The sequence below is a fragment of the Agelaius phoeniceus genome, chromosome 10 (assembly GCF_051311805.1).
Source record: "Agelaius phoeniceus isolate bAgePho1 chromosome 10, bAgePho1.hap1, whole genome shotgun sequence".
Lineage (NCBI taxonomy): Eukaryota > Metazoa > Chordata > Aves > Passeriformes > Icteridae > Agelaius > Agelaius phoeniceus.
In genome coordinates, this window is record NC_135274.1 from 19,912,874 (window position 1) to 19,931,475 (window position 18,602).

The following is an 18,602-nucleotide window of genomic DNA, read 5'->3' on the forward strand; positions in this document are numbered from 1 at the left end:
CAAGAAAAGAGGCTGAAGAGGATACAGCTGCCTTACTTCAGGGTAAGGTAGTTTAATTTTTATTAATAATTATACTATCAATATTTTATGGTAAACTGAAAAACTGCGTCACCTAGTGACCTCATGTCTCAGTATCTTTCCCTATTTTTGTGTTAATTTAGACAAGAAACAGAAATGAACACATCCTTTGGACAGAAACCCTCTCAGACCTGCTGAATCTCATGGCCTGAACTCATTGATTTGTCCCTGCTTAACACAGCATCAGAAATGGAGTTTTACATTTTGTCATAGACTGGGGTGAGGATCATCTCCTGCTTCAGCATCCCAGGTGCTGGAGTTGACCAGCATTAACCATTAACCACCAGTGAGGATCCCATTAACCACCAGTGGGGACCCCATTGACCACCAGTGGGGACCCCATTAACCACCAGTGGGGATCCCATTAAGCACCAGGCTGCCATGGGGCTGCCTGGGCAGGGGAGAGCTCTGAGGGTGTCAGCAGAGACCCAGCAGGGGCCTTTTCTCCAAGGAGCCCCCCAGGAGTCCCTGGGTGCACCCACACAGCAGAGCTGAGCATGGCAAGGAGAGCCCAAAGCCAGCACTGCATGAGCAGCACACAATTGGTGACACCCCTGCCAGAGAGACAGGCACCCAGAAGGGACCTGTCACACCATTCCATCTCACATTTGTTCAAGTACACAGCAGCAAAACACCAGAAGGAAAACCACAATCCTTTCTCTAGTTCCTTTTGTATATGAAACAATGCAAAGGGGCTCAATATTATCCCACTGACACCAACTTCATGTCATGTTAATTCTCCTCTCAAATTTCAGAAAATCACTCTCCAGTCCCAAGCATTGCATAGTGTTAGAAAAGGTCTAACTTATCATCTTGTATGTCCCTTTAAGTAAAATGACTCTGCAACTGGATTTGCCTCTTGTATTTTATAGTAGGTTATTTGGACATTATCAGCATTCTGCCTAATTTATTAAGCCAAAGTGCCCACAAAAATGTCTGCTTATATGTACTGACCCAATGTCTGATGTGCTACCACTCCAGAGAAGAAAAGAATTGGTTTTCAAAAATGTTATTTATACTGTTGAGTGGTCAGCAAGACTTCAGGCCAATGCAGACAGATTTGAAAAATGTATTTACAAGGGGAAATGCTTTTGGTTATAACTGCTGTGAAGTTTTCATAAGAAAAATCAGTGGGCAGATACTCTGTAATGTAAATACACATTATTAGTTTTTGCTCAAGGACAGCACTGAAAAAAATATCATGTAGAGGCTAGGTTTTTATTTTATTTTTTTAGGGTAAGTAGTCATACATAGAGTAGCTTAACTGTCTGCTCCTCCACTAGGTGCACATGAGGCCACATTTCTAATAAAGACTTAAGAAAATGTTAGTAACTCTATTCTGGGTTTTGAATTGCAGGTAATATTGTGATAAACTGAGTTGGAGTGTGAATATTTTTCTTTTTAAAAAACCAAACTCACATTGTGCTGCCTGTGCTGACTCATCCAGTTGACTTGGCATATTCTCCATATCAGTCTCACACCTTTTTAAAAATAAACAAAACAAAAATTAATGGGGGATCTTCTAGTTACTGACTGGTAACATACACTGCCTTCTAGCAATAACACCTTGTACAGTTTTCATGTCTTTCATAGAAGGATTTCAAAGCAACAGATTACAATTACACCTCATCCTTCCTAAGAAGCAGAGAAATTGGAGCAGCAGATGCTCTGCAACCTTGAGAAAAAAAATCTCTTTGCAGGTTACTTACAGAAAGCAGGGATAAAACATAAGGTTTGACCCTCTCTCCTTTTCTAAGAGTACAGCTGCAGAGCCTTCTGATGAAGGAAGAAGGAACATTTCTCACAAATTTAGGATTTCTTCAGATATTAGTGTTAGTTGGGAAAATCTTATTTCTTAACCCTTACATTATGGATAATTAATTCCTCTTTTCCTCCTCCCTAATTTTCCATCAGCACCACCCATTTAGTAACAGATAATTCTGTGCCTTTCTTCTTTTGACTACCATTGCTGCAGTGCTGAAGAGAATGAGTGAGGGGAGGAGTGAAGGAGAGAGTCAGGAATGAAAAGGGAGGGTTTGCATGGGGGGAGAAAGAGATGAAGAACAAGCAGAGGTCAAAGCATAGAAGAATGAAAACAGAAAAAAACCTAAAAAGAAAGCAAGAGAAACAGAGACTAGCCTTAAAAACTTCTGGGAGACTTGGAAATGTCCTGCAGAGATGACTCAAATGTCCCTAAATCCTTCTGTTACACATCACACCACGTACCCTTCACACCACCTACCCCCAGCAGGCTCAAGGAGCTTCAGGATGGGAGTATTTTGCCTCTGGGATTGTCATAAAAAAAACCAAAAAAACCCTGGACAGGACCTAGCACAGCTGAGCTCCAGTCATAATTTCAGGTCTCTGCATACAGTAAAGTACAAATATACAATAATTATAATTCCCCTATAATTGCAAACATTTAATGGAAATATGAGGAGTCCAGCCTGAGTGCTCTGGGTGAAGGAGGACCAGTGATATTTGTAAGAGAGCAGTGGCCAACAGCTCTGCTCATATTCAACTCCTCTGTGAAGTTTTCCAGTCCCAGATGCAGCCTGGACCACTCTTCTTGGATGGAAATTACTGGAGTCACGCTACAAAAATTACAGCATTTGTGTTTGTTTCTTAGATCAAATGAGACAAAGGCCCAAGCATCCCCATATCTAAGGAAAAAACTGTCTTGCTGATATAACCTTCTAAGAAATTAGAGGAAGAAAAAGGGTGGATTTGTGCTCAGAGAAAACACAAGCACCAAGCCATATTTTTTTTATTTGGTTTGCCCCTCCTTGACTGAAGCATTAAGGAAAGTATTACAAGAGTGTCAGGCCTAATTTTTAGCCTAATTTATGCAAATTGACAAAAATCCCATGCAGTCAACAGCCCTACATTTTATTCTAATTAAAAACCTAAATTTAATGTCTGATTTTCTGGCCATCTTGTGAAGTTGAACACCTCTGAATATCGGGCAATGAATATCTCTTATCGGGCTTGCAAGATCAATGGACATTAAAAAAAAATCCTTTCTTATTCCAGTCTGATAAAAGTGGAGATGGTATGAATCAAGGATTGTATGTTCATGAAATAACAACATGTAGTACTGATGCCTTCATTCCTGACAGCTTGAGCTATGTGTGTCTTTGCTCTGATCCAGTGCAGCCATTCTTCTGCTTTATCCTTTGGAGATTTGTCTAAAACATATCCCTGTGGACAGAGATGATTTCTGTAATACTGGATTGATCATTCCCTTCTGGTTTTAAAGAGGCATAGACAAATAGGGGGTTTGGAACTCTTCCTCAAAGAGGTTCAGAAATGTGTGTTAGTGACACACATTTTGATTCTGTCCGTGCTCTGCACCAGGCCCATTGTATGAGACTGCCATGCATGTTCAAGCTATTCAGGCTAGAGCTTGGCATGTTAGAGATCAAAGCCCCAGGCCTCTGGAGAACAGAGCCAGGCTCGCAGGTGGAGGTGCTCATAGATCACACCTTCAGTGGATCAGCATGGAAGCAGTGTGAAACTCAAACTGATCAGTAAGCCCTATAATTCTGTTTTGAAAAGGAAATTTAAAAGGCCTCACATTTTAGAAGGATCACATCCCTTCCAACCCTAACTATTCTGTGATTCTATTCAAAGGTCAGAATAAAATGTTTTGGGTAAGGTGTATGTTCAGCAGATATAGATTAAAATGTTTATGTAACTAAAGAGGTAAAATGATCCTACCATTCCTCTCTTCAATTTTCCAGAATGCTCTATCCAGCTTCACATTTCCAGCCTCGTTGTGACTTATCAGAAACCTCCTTTACAGCTGTTAAGTTTTGCATTGTTCAATGTAGGGTATTTCTTGTCAGTGAAAAACCCAGTCTATCCTTGAACTAGCAAGGAAACTGATACCCTGTGCCATGATCCTGAGCATTTTTTTCTTTTGATCTCTGCTTTTGTTTCATCATCTTCATGAAACAGCTGTTTCACTGCTCACTCTTTCCAGCTGATAGGAACCCACAGCAAGCAGACAATCTTCCTCCTGCCCCCCCACCCTGTTCCCAGGAGCAAGAAATGCAGGTTTTAAATTCCTAGTCAGCCTTGCCTCAGCACATGAGGTCCCATTACCCGGACAGCTCCACAAAAATCAACACACAGGTAATTATGTTTTTGCATATCAGACCTGACTAATGTCTCATTCAAAGTACACTGTAAAATAAATAGCAAACCACAAAGTATATGTAATAAAGCTAAACAAATGCCTAACCAATTTTTTTTTTTGTTTCCAAAACTCTTCTGAATCCAAATCTATTCTTGAACAATCAAAAGACTTGCTTTTAAAGGCAAGTCAACAAATAGCTTTTTTTTTTTACTCTTTCAGATACAAAGTTATCTGTAAAAAAAAAAAAATTGTAGCACTTAAAAAATAGAAGTCATACTTACAGGTTTTTTTTCCCTTGGAAAGGGGAATTAAACTATTAAAGGACACCTTGTTAAGTAATTATATAGCAACATCACTGTGCAATTAAATAGCCATCAGTCCCTGCAGCTGAGAAATTTCAGGTAATTATTCAAAGATAATTTAATAGGAGAATTACTGTATTCAAGAAAGCATTAGCTAGTAATCTACCTCAATTAAAGCAGCCAATTAATTTCAGCACCTTGATAATAGTTGCCTTCTGCAAAACTATCCTCCCCTACACATACACACAAATCCTAAATTTCAAAATAATGATACAAAAAGTGAATTTGGCACATTTTAGCTTCCACAGATAACAATTCCCTCCTAGAGAATTTAGAATGCTTGCATACATCATGTTATCAGAGTGTATTACTTTTACTGATTCAGTGTTCAACTTCAGTTTCACTGGGACTACAGATTTACCCGTGTGTTTGAGAGCTAGAATGGTGAGAGGTACCTATACAAAAGCAATAAATATTTGCATACTCCTACCAAAACAGAACATAAAAAAAGCTACATAATAACTGAAAATGCATTTCATTGTGATGAAATGTCTTCAGAGAATGATGGGCCTCTCACAGTGCATTGCCTGGTTGTGCTACTGTACATACAGTGCAGACAGAAGTCATTAATCACACAAAACCAGATTTTGTGCCGAAACAAAAAACCTGTGTGCCACAAAGAACTTGGTTACACAGCAAAATATTTTTTCAAGGTCAGTACACACTGACAGTTCTTTGCTATGATGGTCAACAACTTGTACATCCTCAATTTGACGCTTAAGAGTTTGGATTTGTTCAACAGAGACAGCAAGAATACAGGACACAAGGAAGACACAGAGATAATTTGCAGAAAGGCAAAAGGGGCAGTTTGGCATCCAGCACTTACACAGATTCAGTGGTTGCTGAGGTCCTAGATTCCTCACACTCCTTTAAAAATCAAAATGTGTAACAATCAAGGAATAGTTCCTTTTAAAAATATCCCATCATGCAGATATTCAGTGGTTTAATTACCATTTTCTGTCTCAACAAAAGCTGTATTGTGTTTTCCTTCACTTCCTATTTAATTTGTCTTTAAATAGAAAATAAATTACAGTTGTAAATAAAAAAAAAATATGTGATTCAGATTTTCATATATTCCTTATATGTCCTGGGGGTTCTCTTCCTTCCCCCTTAAGCCATGGTGTTGGTGGTGGACTGAATAAGTGTCCTTTTATCTAAGAGTTGATAATATGCATAAACAAACACAAATCCCAACCCTGGCAAGCCCGAATTTGGATTAATTTAGGAAAAATACAGAACTGTATGGATGTTCAGTGAATTCACCCACTCTCTTTTACAGGAGAAAAAAAAAAGTAAAACTCTCCAAACACCACATGTGGAAAAATCTGAATGTCTCAGAGCTATTGATCACTAACAGAAATTTGTGGCCAAGATGCACAGGAAAGCTCTTGTTGAAATCAGTCCTTGTAGTCCTTAGAGCTGTTACTTGTTAAACAGCTGTAAGCCAAATAAAATCTTTCAGGCTGGGGACCCCAAGTTTTTGTTTTGCTTCAGTGTTTATTCCAACAGGTTTTCAGTGTTTCCCTTACTGACTCATCAGTGGTAAGTTTCCATTTAGTCAGCATTACCTGATCCATTATCACTGTCCCAGAATTTCGAGGTATTCAATAAGTCCTTGCTCATTGTGCAACTATTTTTAGCCCATCTTTATATTTTTCTATTAAATAATCATTGTAAAAAATTAACTGAGCTACTTAAAATGGCACCAAAATTTCCTCAAACTCATTTGACAGATTTGAATGTGTTTAGTATATCCCTAAATTTGACTTGTAATAATCAGATTTCAGCTTTTTGTTATCGTAAGTATCTTTTCTGCTTAAGGCAATAGAGAAAGAAAAAAACCCCAAAAAACAACACACCATCTAAACCCAAACCACAGACAGATCTATTTTATATATCTGTATCTCAAAATCCGTGTATCATTCTCCACAGTGATATTCAACAAGGTACTTCAGAACGTATCTGTCTTAAATCACATTGATTAAAATGGGATTAATCATATATCTAAAGCCAGACTCATCCTTAAGTATCTTGCCTTAGAGGAAAACAAAGATAGGTATTTCACTGACCACTGGTTTTCTCACCTCCTTGTCTAGTGACAGATACAAGAGGCTGTATTAGGCACCATTGGTGCAGGCTCTTAAGCCTTTGCAGGTGGTTGTGATCCCTGTGATGGAAAAATCTAATTTTTCTTCACTGTTGTAAAGAGGGTTGAGAAAGGATATAGCACCACAGAGATTAGGCAAGAGCCCTAAAAGGCTCCAAGGGCAGTCTGTAGTAGTGATGAGCTGAACAGCAGGTAACTGGGGACCCCTGCTCCCCTTTTTCTTTTTCTCATACAGCATACAATGATATTTCATACCAAGCTGAACAAATGGACTCAAAAACTACCATATATTGATAGGATTAGAATCAGAATATATCAGGAAGCTGCATCGTAAATTATACAACCAGAATAAGTAATTGACAATATTTACCATTGGGAGCTACAATTCTCTTGGCATCCAGAGTCAAATTATATGTGTATTAATCCCCCAATCACAAATTGACTCTCTGAACAATATAATCCAAGTGATTAGAGAAAGTAGAGATTCATCCAAAATAACCACAAGATACCTAAAGGATTTAATTTGCTCCATCACTGTGCCACTTGCTGTTCTAATTATCATTTCATCTGGAGTTACCTGTAATTTTCTTTTAGTGCCAAAAAAATTGTACATTTTGTTTTCTTAACATTTAGTAGGAGTCTGCTATTAATCAGTCATTTTTCAGCATTTAGAAAATTGTTCCAGGGATTTAGTATACATTTTATTAATGGACCATCCATGACAGCATTATCTGCCTAAAAGAGTAGTAATTGATTAATAAAATATTAAATAATTTTAGTGTTAATGGGGGCCCCCTGAGAAGCTTCATCATCATCAGTCAACAGGCCAAATTCACAGACTCAATTAAGCACTCTGATAAATTGGAATCACTGAGACTCTTCTTTAGGACCATATATTATTTTACTACCTGTTTTGCATGAGGAAAGAGGGAAAAATAAGCTGAACTAGACATATGCTGAGGTTTATGACTGTTACTCAAATTTGGTTTAACAACAAGATTCAACACCTGGGATTTGTTTTCTGCAACTACTTCTAGAAGGCACAAAAAAGGACACGTTCACCTGAATAAGCAAAGGTAAGAATTTCAACCAAATAAAGATGCCACCCATCACTGTTGGTTTTCAATTAGAAAACAACTCAGAGCTATAAGCTCAAAGGTTGAAACACATCCTCTAAACATCCCACTTTTGCCTAAAAGCTCCCACAGGGAGTTTTCTCCTTTGTTCAAGCAGGCTTTTGGAGAGAGGCATGGAGGGGCAGCAGGGGGGTCACAGGAGGACAGCACACGCCCTCATTGTAGAGCAGCAGGTTCTGGTCCTTCTGCACACGTGGGGCTCAGCAAGGATTTCACACAAGGACCCTTTCTAAGCCATGGAGTTCCCCCACATGCAAACCACCACCAGCACCTGCCTGTGCACACCCCCAGTGAGCAAACTGCACAGGATGGATTTTACTGCAGTCAAGACTCAGGGCTTGGCACAAGAGAATTGACCAAGATCAACCACAGGACAAAGAGCCCAGCAGATAAAGGACAACATCCTTGAGGCAAAAAAGGATGAGGGAAAGGCTTAAAAAATGCAGTGGCTTTATGAGAGGAAAAGAAAAGTATTGGATCTGATCCACACTCTCTGCTGTGACTCAGGTAAAAGCTTATCCAACTTTGTACTCTCTCTGAGGGCACCCAGGAAGCTTAGGTGCCCTATATAACACCTGCAGTGTTCTTTCCACAAAAACCTTCCAGCAATTCTCCACTTGACATCTCTAACAGGAAGGAGTGTTCTCCATATCAATGCATACGAATATACAAACTGGTAGAGAGCATAAAGAAAATAACAAATTTGCAAAAAAGATAAATTCTTCAAGGAGTACAATGTACAGGACAGTGTGCAAGCACAGCAAGCTGAAAATTAATTGCAGATATTATTCACAGAATTGTTCCAATAGATTTAAGAAACTCATAGACTGCTTACAATTAAAGGTACATAAAAAGGGTGATAATGAGTAAACCAGCCACTATAAACACTATAGTCTTTATGGAAAAAGTTTAAAAGAGCTGTCAAACATTTTCCCAACTGTAATCTGGGGAGCTAAGTATGTTTACAATTACAAAACAGACTTCTCTAATATGGAAATGAAAAGCACAACCAAAAGGATAATAGTCCATAAAGAGAGGTATTGTCTTAAATTTTAGATCTTCATGGAAGCAATCACCTGTATCTAATAATGAACCCTTCTGCCCTGAGCAACTTTGATCCTCCCCTTCAGAAAAAAACCCATAATCTAAACTTCTTTTCCAGAAAATTGCAAGTTCAGATTAAAATTCCCCCTGAAGCTGGGGATGCAGGGAGCCCACCATCAGTAAGGCTGTGACTGATGGCTCCTACTTCCTCCACAGGAGACAGTGACACCTCCTGTAGCTCCCAAAACCTAAATCCTACACAGGGAAAGTACACATTTTAAAAGATCTTACCTGAATACTGATTCATCTCAGAATGATGGAGGGATTTTATTGCAGCAGTTGTGAATGTAAGAGGTAATGAAGACAAAACAAACATCTCTGCCTCCCTGCTGTCACTCAGGCACACCAAAATGAGGAGCATAAACACCCCCATTATGGGAAACAAATTTTTGTATATTAATATTATTTTTGTGTGTTGATGTTATTACTGTTACTGTCACCATGAAAAGTTAGTCATACAATAAGAAAATCAAATCTGTTATATTCAGTGATCACAGAATTATAAAATGAATGAAATTGAACTTAATTCTAGGAAAAATTATTTTCTCTTGAGATTAGCTGACAATCATTTTAATGTCTTAAGTAAATATGGTGAAAAAGAAATGGGACTCCATCCATTTTATAATCTACTGTCTCTGTGGACCTTGGACTGCTGTTTTTAAGAAGCATCGAACAGAAACGAACAACAGAAAATGCTTTGCCAAGTTATCAAAACCACTTACATTAAAAAGCCCTATAAAATCTAACCCTGACATCAGTAGGTTACAACTTTGCATGTCCCCAGGGCACTAAAATAATACTCTTTAGAACAGCAGGTGGACTATTTTAGACTTCAGCTTTCCAGTTCTAACAAGGCTTTTTAATTTTTTTTTTTCCCCTGGGAATTAAGGATGCTAATCACAGTCTCCAAATGTGCATTGCTGGGCTGTAAAAATATTAGACCACAAACTGACATGGCAGCAATGTATTATGCTGCTGTGAAGGAGTCCTAAATAGGAGAAAAACTCAAGATTCCAGGCTTGCCATCACAAAGGTCAATATAATTGGCCACATACAGCAAAATCAACCCCCATGTCTTCCCCTCGCCAAGGCGACTGCTGAGGAAGCCCTGTCCTCCTACTGGGATAAATGATGTCTGAAGCAGGAGGAGCTGGAGGTTTGGAAATTTTAAAAGTAAATTGTAAAGAACCCTAAAGATGACATTAAAATGTATCCTTAAAGATATTTTACGATGAGTTATTTGCATTTGGTGGTAATTTTTAAGTGTTAATTATTCCAAATGCTTGATGCTATTTTTCAGTGATGTTTAAAAATTGTAATGCATTAGTGAGTAAAATATTTAATAATATCACCATGCATTTCATTAATTACTTATTTGCCTCTTTAAATATATACTTTCCCTTTTAATAATATAGAGATCCAAGGTGTTTAAATAATCCTTATCTTCTTAGACACTGGCTCCATGTGTTGATTCCATGGAGCTTGAGTAGGGTGCTGTGGTTTAACTTCCACATGGAAGAAACTTATCCCATCCAGATCTCAGTTAAATTTATCCCTGTTAAATTTAAGATTCTGTGTCATCCCATCCTTACTCAGGGTCTTCACAGGAGAAATCAGCTTTATTTTGATGATGAGAATTTCAGTGGCAAGGGCATTATGTTGTCACCTGAAATTCCAAGAAAAGGGACCTCATGATCCTTACAATTCTGTACCATTAAAGTTCTTAATTATTCTTTCCAATGTAACTAGCTACACAGGTTAGTTAAAGAAAGGTTTTAAAATCCTCACCATTTATAGATTTATGTGTATATAAAACAAAAGTAAATCCTGAGTAGCAAAAAGAAAAACATTGTAAAAAATGCCTTTCTTGTCAGACTGATTTCAGGAAAAATCAAAATTTTAATTAAATTCCAGGGAATACAAAGCAAAACATTAAAGGCATCAAGAAGGAGAGAAAGTAAAATCTGAAAAATGAGAGAGGAGAAAAATGAATGATACTAAAGTGACTTAAATTTTTCTGAGTAATTTCAATAGGTGGCTCAAAACTTGTTCAGACGAAAAATATACTCATATTACAGTAACCTTAAAAAAACCAGCACAAAAAATACCCAAACACCACACAGACAAAATAGTTTGCTATAAATACTTTGTTTGCAAAGCTAAAGATTTGCAAACCAAATGACACAATTTTCCTAAAGTAGCATCCAGAAACTGCAATAAGTGACTGTCCCTCAAATGTACAATGACTGAGGCTTCCATACAGGCAATGTGGACTATCTGCCAAAGAGCAAATCATGCCACTCTGGCTTAAATTGTCCTCAAAGCAATCACTGAATCTATTGCTGATGAAACCACACACATACTCCATCAAAATATCAAGCAAAATATTGGAGGGTTATGACATGGTTTACAAACTAGAAGGAATCTTCACAAAGATGCATATTTTCATCGTGCTGACAATTCCACCATTGCTCAGGAACTGTGAGCGTGGGGGAGCTCAAAGCAGCACTGTAATATCAACATTCTGGTGAACACTTTCAATGGAGATAAGAGAGCAAGGAAAGCACTTCAACCCCTATGGAGGAGGCATTTGCTGATTGATTTCTGTGTTAAACTGAGTTATATAAAAATGGATTGGACAAATAGACCGTTTGCTAAAGCAAAATGGACCAGAATGTTAATAGGGGTATTTACATGCATATACATATATACATCTGTATATACCCATCCTAATATAAACCACATCTTTAATTAATACAGTAATTAGCCTTCTGAGAACTACTGTCAACCAACAGAGTCCATTGCTGCACAACTATATTGTACAACACCCCCAGCCAGCTACTTGTGTAACTGAATGAAACAAATATACTAAAGGTGTATAAACTAAATGACAGCTTATTTTCTAATACATAGCTGCACTAATAAAGGGATACATTTTGATTATAAATTAATATGCTCATGGTTATTTCAGACCTCCCTTGTTTGATATCCTAGGCACTGGACACACACTGGAAGTTTGGTGGGATCATAGCATGATCCAGCAGGTCATCTCTAGTCCTTCAGGAATCCTTTCTGCAGAATTCCCCAGAAGTGTTTTGCTGCAGCTCCAGGACAAGTGGTGGTCAGCCACAAAGTGTCTCCAGCTGCAGGTTGGCCAGGTTAGGGAGCAAAGCACACACAGTCAAAATATAAATCAATATGGAATTCATCTGCTGGACTGCACTTAAAGTATTTCTTTCTCATCACACTTTAGATTTGCTGTACCACTAGTTAATTATTTGGGTATAATGAGTTTGTGCTCTCTTGCTGTTGCAGTTTAACCCCACACAGTAGCTGAGCACCACACAACCACTCATTCCCTGTTTCCTGGTGGGATGGAGGAGATAATTGGAAGTGAGAAAACTTGTGAGTTGAGATAAAAGCAGTTTAATAAGTTACAAAAACAGGAAAAAAATCATAATCATCATCCATCATAATATAGTTTTATGAATAATAAAAATGAAAAGGGTGAGGAACAAAGAGAAAGAAAAATAAAACCCCAAAACCCCAAGTGATGACAAGAGAAACAATTGGTCGCCACCATCTGATTGATGCCCAGTTTGTCACTGAGCAGCTGCCCCACTGCCAACCTGCCCTCCAGCTTTACTGCTGAGCATGATGCCCCATGGGCTGGGGTATCCCTTGGGTCAGTTGGGATCAGCTGTCCTGGCTGTGTTGCCTCCCAAACTCTTGTGCACACCAAGCCTGCTCACTGGTGGGATGGGGAGAGGAGCAGGAAAAACCTTGGCTCTGAGCACACCCTGCTGAGCCATAACTGAAACACTCCTGTCCCATCAACACTGCTTCCAGCACCATCCAAAGCTCAATGCCACACCAGCTGCCATGAGGAAAATTAAATCTATCCCAGCCAAAACCATCACACATCCCTGGTGCGGTCTCCAAGTTAGAAATCACAGTTGCAAGTTTCAAGTGAAAAGCTTGTAGGATCAAATGTTCGCTAATCCTTGAGAAATACATCTCAAGATTTTCCTGTGGATTCTTCAGGAGCCTACAGAGACTAATGAGGATGGAGGGAAATGGGCAGTAACAAAACCCATAAAAGGCATAAAACACATTTGACAATACAAACTGGTACATTAGACTAGACAAAGACAAAAAAAGTTGAATCTCAAACACAACCTTGCCAAAGAAAAAGCGCATTCCACAACTTCTTTAGAATAGAGGCTGGATTATATAACTTATACAAAAATTATGCATTTGAGGCAAACCAGGGAAGACTAGTCTTAGGTTTTCTCCTGGGTTATCTTAGGTTGAATAAGTTGGTTTTGTTAAACCTAGGCCAAGGTTCTTGCTGTGTGTAGCTTGTGTCAATGGCAAGAAGAGATCCAGCTTTCTTGTGAACTGAATATTTGAGAAAAAAATTTCTTCTTAACACTGCCATAGCTCAATAAATGAATCCTCTAACAAAGACAAAATTTGAGGTGAACTCAAAACGAAAGTTAAATCCTACTCAACATACAGGTTCAATTTGTAGATTAGTCTTTGGCAGGGATCAGAGACTTTATTTAAAAATAAAGAAAATTGAAACTCCAGTTGTACTGCAAATATTTTGACCTCCCATGGCCCACCAGATCCCAGGTTCATCAAGACAACAGAACCACTTGAAGTCTCTCACATCCCATGCTTTGAAATCAAATGCTGATTCTCTGCTTTGAGTTTGGTAAAGCAGCAGTGGTGAAAATAACCATCCCAAAAGGGAAAATCCATGAATGATCTCTCCAGAAGATGAGGGGTGAAGGATCTTGTTGTGCTGCTGGATCTGAAGTGCTGTCAATAGTAACTACAACTATGAACATCAGCAGCAAAGCCCTAACTCGGCTCTGCCTTAGGCAGACACGTGAGGGATGAGAAAACATCCTAAGGAGCTTATTTTCTCCCACAGCACATTCAAACAGCAGCACAGAAAAAGATCTCTGACAAATTAAGTCGTGCATTAATTATGAGTAAGATTGGTCACTTGATGTAAGAACACAGTGAATTCCCCAGCCTTGATGGGGCAATGCAGCTGCCAGTGGGTAAAAGCAGTGAGATATAAAATGTCATTTAAACAGGCAATGAGGGGCTTTTAGGATGTTGCTACAGGCTGGCTTTAACCACAGCACTCCTGTTGGCATAAAAGCCCTGGACCAGCCATGCAGATGACAAGTCCCTTTCTGAACACCTTTGGAGAGTTATCTGTTTGTAAAAGCCTCCTATGTCAAAGAGGTTGAAGGAAACACGTGGCACAGAAAGCTTATGAAAAGTAGAGAGGGAGAGGAAACAAGGAAAGCAATGGAATAAAACCAAGATCCCCACTCATCTTACATGCTAAAGAAATAATGTCTTTTCTAAATTATGTGCAGACTTGTTTCAATTTTCATATTCTTTACTAGGGTTTTTTTTGGAAGCTAGAGAAAATGAGCATAAGAGACAAAAAAGTACTTCGCCCTGCAGGAATACAGAAATTGTAAAAGCACAGGCAGCACTACAGAGGAGCAGTGCCATTCACTCACAAAGAATTTTGTGCATGTAGATGGCTGATTAATTGCTGGCCTGCCTAGACGAAGCTGCAACGAGCCAGATACTGTCAGCATGCCATCTGTTACCATGGAAATGCACAATGTTCCTGTTTCTGACAAACCCTTGAATACTGGATAGATTGTGCCATATGTAAATAAGGCAAATTAGTTTTCCTATATCTTCCAGACAAGGTTAGACTAAAAGAAAATATATCTGTTTATATACTGTAACCTCCAAGATATGAACTAGGCAAAGCTTCCTTTTTTTCATAAAAATCTCATTCAATTTGTTGTTAGAACTGAAACAGTGAGGACTAGCACTAAGCAGCATAAAATTAATTCCCAACCAGCAATGTTTACAAAAGCAGTACTTAAAAATATGCATATTCTATATGCATACTACATTCACCATGACTGGTGGGGTTTTATTTTCAATTTTTTTTCATTTCTTCCCAATTGAGATAATGTTATTGAAACAATACATAGAAATAAACAGGGAACTTTCTCATTCATACAGTGGTATTTGGTGTAGTTTGGAGGATTTAAGCAGAATTTTTTTAAAGAGATTCTATATATTTTAAACATGGAAAGATTTATTTACTCTCTTGAATAATAGTAGCTCATTGATAGCTGAGACACATCAGCTCAGTTTCACTAAAGTCAGAGAACTGTAGTAGTTTGCACATGTTCAAGGTCTAGTGGTAAGAGTTTTACAAACTAAAGCTTAACCAGCTACTCCAAAACTTTCATTACCATATCCTGAAAATTAAAAGATTCAGTACTTAAGTCCTTGATTAATATTTTGATTTTATAACTGTACATTAAACTAAAAACGAACCGTTCAAAACCAGCCAGAAGTGTGTTCAGCACACTCACTGGGAGCACAAGGCATCATCTAGGGTGGCTGTGAGCATTAGGACATATTCTGTTACCTGCACAGCTTGTCTGTGATCACGAGCCCTCTGCAAAACACACCTGACTCATGCAGCCTTATGCTGAGACACATCTATTCCCAGGAGTGTAAGGTTGGTATAACTATAATCTCCTGCAGTATAAGGCTTGTGGAATTAAATTAAATTAATACCAGACATTCTCCCTCTTGCCAGTTAGCTGTTGATAAAAGCGAGTTGATAAAAAGGAGCATGTCCACAACATTCCCCCAAGGATAGATATCCCTGGGATAAATTTGAGCCCTTCTGAACCATTAAGTAAATGCAGGTCAAAATTGTTTTAAGACAGCAGACAGGCATGCAGTGGTTGTAAGACTGGAGTAGCAGCAGCGTGCCTTAAGGCACTTTCATTTTATGGACTTACATTGTTACTCAGATTCTCTGTTTTCACTATGCACCTTTATAGGGTAATGTGATATACTGATGTACTGCAGATGGAGCTGTCTAAATTACGGTACAGAATGACACAGGTCCCACAATTTTTAACTTGCTGCATTGTAAATGCAGACTTTAGGTGTCCTTCACCCTCTTGCTAAATTCCTTGTGTGGCTTTTGACATGGAGACTGATAAATGGTATAACGATAGCTGAGTAAAATGAACAGGCAGCTGTATATCAATATTTCCCTGATGGGAGAATTAATCAGTAGCTCCAATTACAATAAGGTTATCATGTTCATGTTAAATGCATTGTGCATTCTAATATATTCTTTACACAGTCCTTTTGTTGCTCTGCAACTTTGTGCTGCTATGAAATAGTACTTCTAAAAACCAAGCAACTACCCATCAATCTCCAGTATAAATTTGCTCAGAACATATTAATCAAGTTTGAACAAACACACTCTGTTCCACACAGTGCCACAGAACCTGAGTCCCTAATAGTCCAGAACCAGACCAAAACTTGTTAAACCAAAGCATAGCCTAAAACCAGTAAAAGTTCACTTAAAACATACTCTAGAAAATAACAAGCCCCATTTTTGCAGAATAAAATTAAGATTCATCACTCTGCACAATAGCATTTGTGGGATCCGTGCCAGTTGAGTCTCTGACATTGGCTTCTTCCCACAGCAGCATCAATGCCTTGGAATTCTGCCCTTCTCTTCCTCCCTGGGTGTTTTGAATGGAAGAACATATAGGGGACGTGATACTCATCAATTTAAATCATGCTGCCTGCCCAGGTACAAGAATGAAATTCAGAATTTGAAGAAAGGAAGATTGATAGGGAGTATGAACACGTAGAATCATTTTGGAAAAAAAAATAGTTATAGGTAAGTAATATTATTCCTTCTTTGAATGGCTTCTAAGCAGTCCTACTTATGAAACAGTGTGAAAGCATTCCATGATAGTTTCTCATCTAAGCAAACTGACAATGGCATGCTATTGAATCAGCAAGCAGAGTTCTGGTTTGCCAAATTGAGCAGCTGAATGAAGTACTACGTGCTAGTGTTTTGTCAGTGTGAGAGCAATGTTCACATCTTGGAGAAAATTCAGTAAGAATGAGTCTAGATCACACCATGTAAGTCACCTCTGCCCTGTGATATGTGATGTGATGCTGAAACAGAAGAGAAATATTAATTTGCAATTTTTTGCAGAGTCTAACCAACTTTGCTGTAATCTAATTATTTGCAAAACACATAAGAAAACTGACTTTCAAAATTCGGACCTTATTTACTTAATTTGTAAGATTTTTCAATACTTGTCCCATGAAAATGTACTTTGTTTAATATGAATTAAGTCTGGAAATCACAGTCAGAACACTGATTTTATATAAAGCCCATTATAGACTTCTACAAGTATTTAGCTTTTGGGAATTCATCAAGCATAGATTGCCAGACTTTATCCTGACATGTTCTATTTCTCCTGAATTGAAAAACTTTTCTGATTGATTTCATCAGATTAATTAAGTAAAGGGACTGGAAGAAGATCTGACATTTCTGCTAAGCCAGCATTGGACAGTGCAGCTGGGAGAATTTAATCAGCATATCCCTGGTCAGCCAAGTCTCACTCATCCTCCCAACTATCAGCAAACCCTCTTTTACCAGTCCTTTCCAGAGCACACTTAAAACCAAATTCAGGGAATAAACCTCATTTCCCACCAACATCCCTGGGTGCAGGAGGTTTGGATCTCACTCTGGCTAAGAGGTCCTAATAAGACGAGCACATTAAATTATCAAATCTCAGTGAGAGTAAATAAGGTCATGAAACATCAGAAGCCAATTTTCTCTCTTGTGACTATAATATTAGGTATATATTAGGTAATAATGTCTGCTGGAATAAAGATAAATTCTTGTCAATAGAACCCCAGAATATTCCCTGCATGTGAAGCATCTGACTCACCTCCCTTATGCAGCACTTTCTCTCTGACATTTGGCAATTAATATCTAGGACAAACCACACTTTAACGTGTCAAGGGCAGATACAACATCCAGTACCCCTCAAATTTTGCAAATTATTTTCAGCTGATAGATGAACAACCACATTACCAGAACTTTACAATCCAGATTCTTAAATGCATTACTCTGTCTGCATCATTCCCCACTGAACTGTCACAAGATTCCATACAGTCCCCCAAGAACATATTCCAATTTACTTTCTATTTTGTGGTATTTGGTTAAAGTATTCAAGCTTTCTAGTAAGAAAAGTGTCTGACAGTACCTGCAAACACTACTATTAGCCAAACAGCTGCAAATATCCATAAATGCCACAAAACATAGCTGCTGCTGTTTCTATTTATTCTGGAAATTTTCATTTTGAGCCTCAGAAATAAATGTGTTCAATCACTACTAGGGGTCCAACAGAGAGGGGAAACAAAAGGCAAGAAAACTCCAAGACTCCAACTTTGTGTCTTCCTGCCTGGAAGAATAAATAATATTGCCTCCAGTAACAGAGTGACTTGTAACTTTGTCTCAATTTACTTTAGGGTAAGATCCAAAACCACCTCTAGAATCTAATAAAGTTATTTTTAATTAATCTGAAAATGACAAAGTTTAAGGGAACTGAGTAGCCATCTCCTTAAGAAGCACCTTTAGCTATAAGGCAACAGCAATTTAGCATGGCCAGCATTATCTATCTGGTGTTCCTGATAATGCTCAGAGGGAGCCCTGACATGTCAAGGTGTAGAGCTGATTAAATTTATTATATTCAACTGATCAATCAAGAAAATGAATA

At 38.2% G+C, this 18,602-nt stretch overlaps 1 protein-coding gene across 12 annotated transcripts in view; it reads right to left on the reverse strand.

Annotated features, from left to right (window-relative positions):
• LOC129124232 (uncharacterized) overlaps positions 1-18,602 on the reverse strand; it is a 261,789-nt gene that overhangs the window by 145,876 nt on the left and 97,311 nt on the right. For 10 of the 12 annotated variants that reach the window (XR_013183680.1, XR_013183677.1, XR_013183676.1 and 7 more), the window contains exon 3: positions 1,498-1,559. The exons of the other annotated variants lie outside the window; for them this stretch is intronic. Coding sequence is in view for 1 of the 10 variants with exons in the window: in XM_077184106.1 (XP_077040221.1) it covers positions 1,498-1,559 (62 nt within the window). In the remaining 9 variants the exon portion in view is untranslated. The remainder of the gene's footprint in view (positions 1-1,497; positions 1,560-18,602) is intronic. 12 annotated transcript variants of the gene reach the window in all.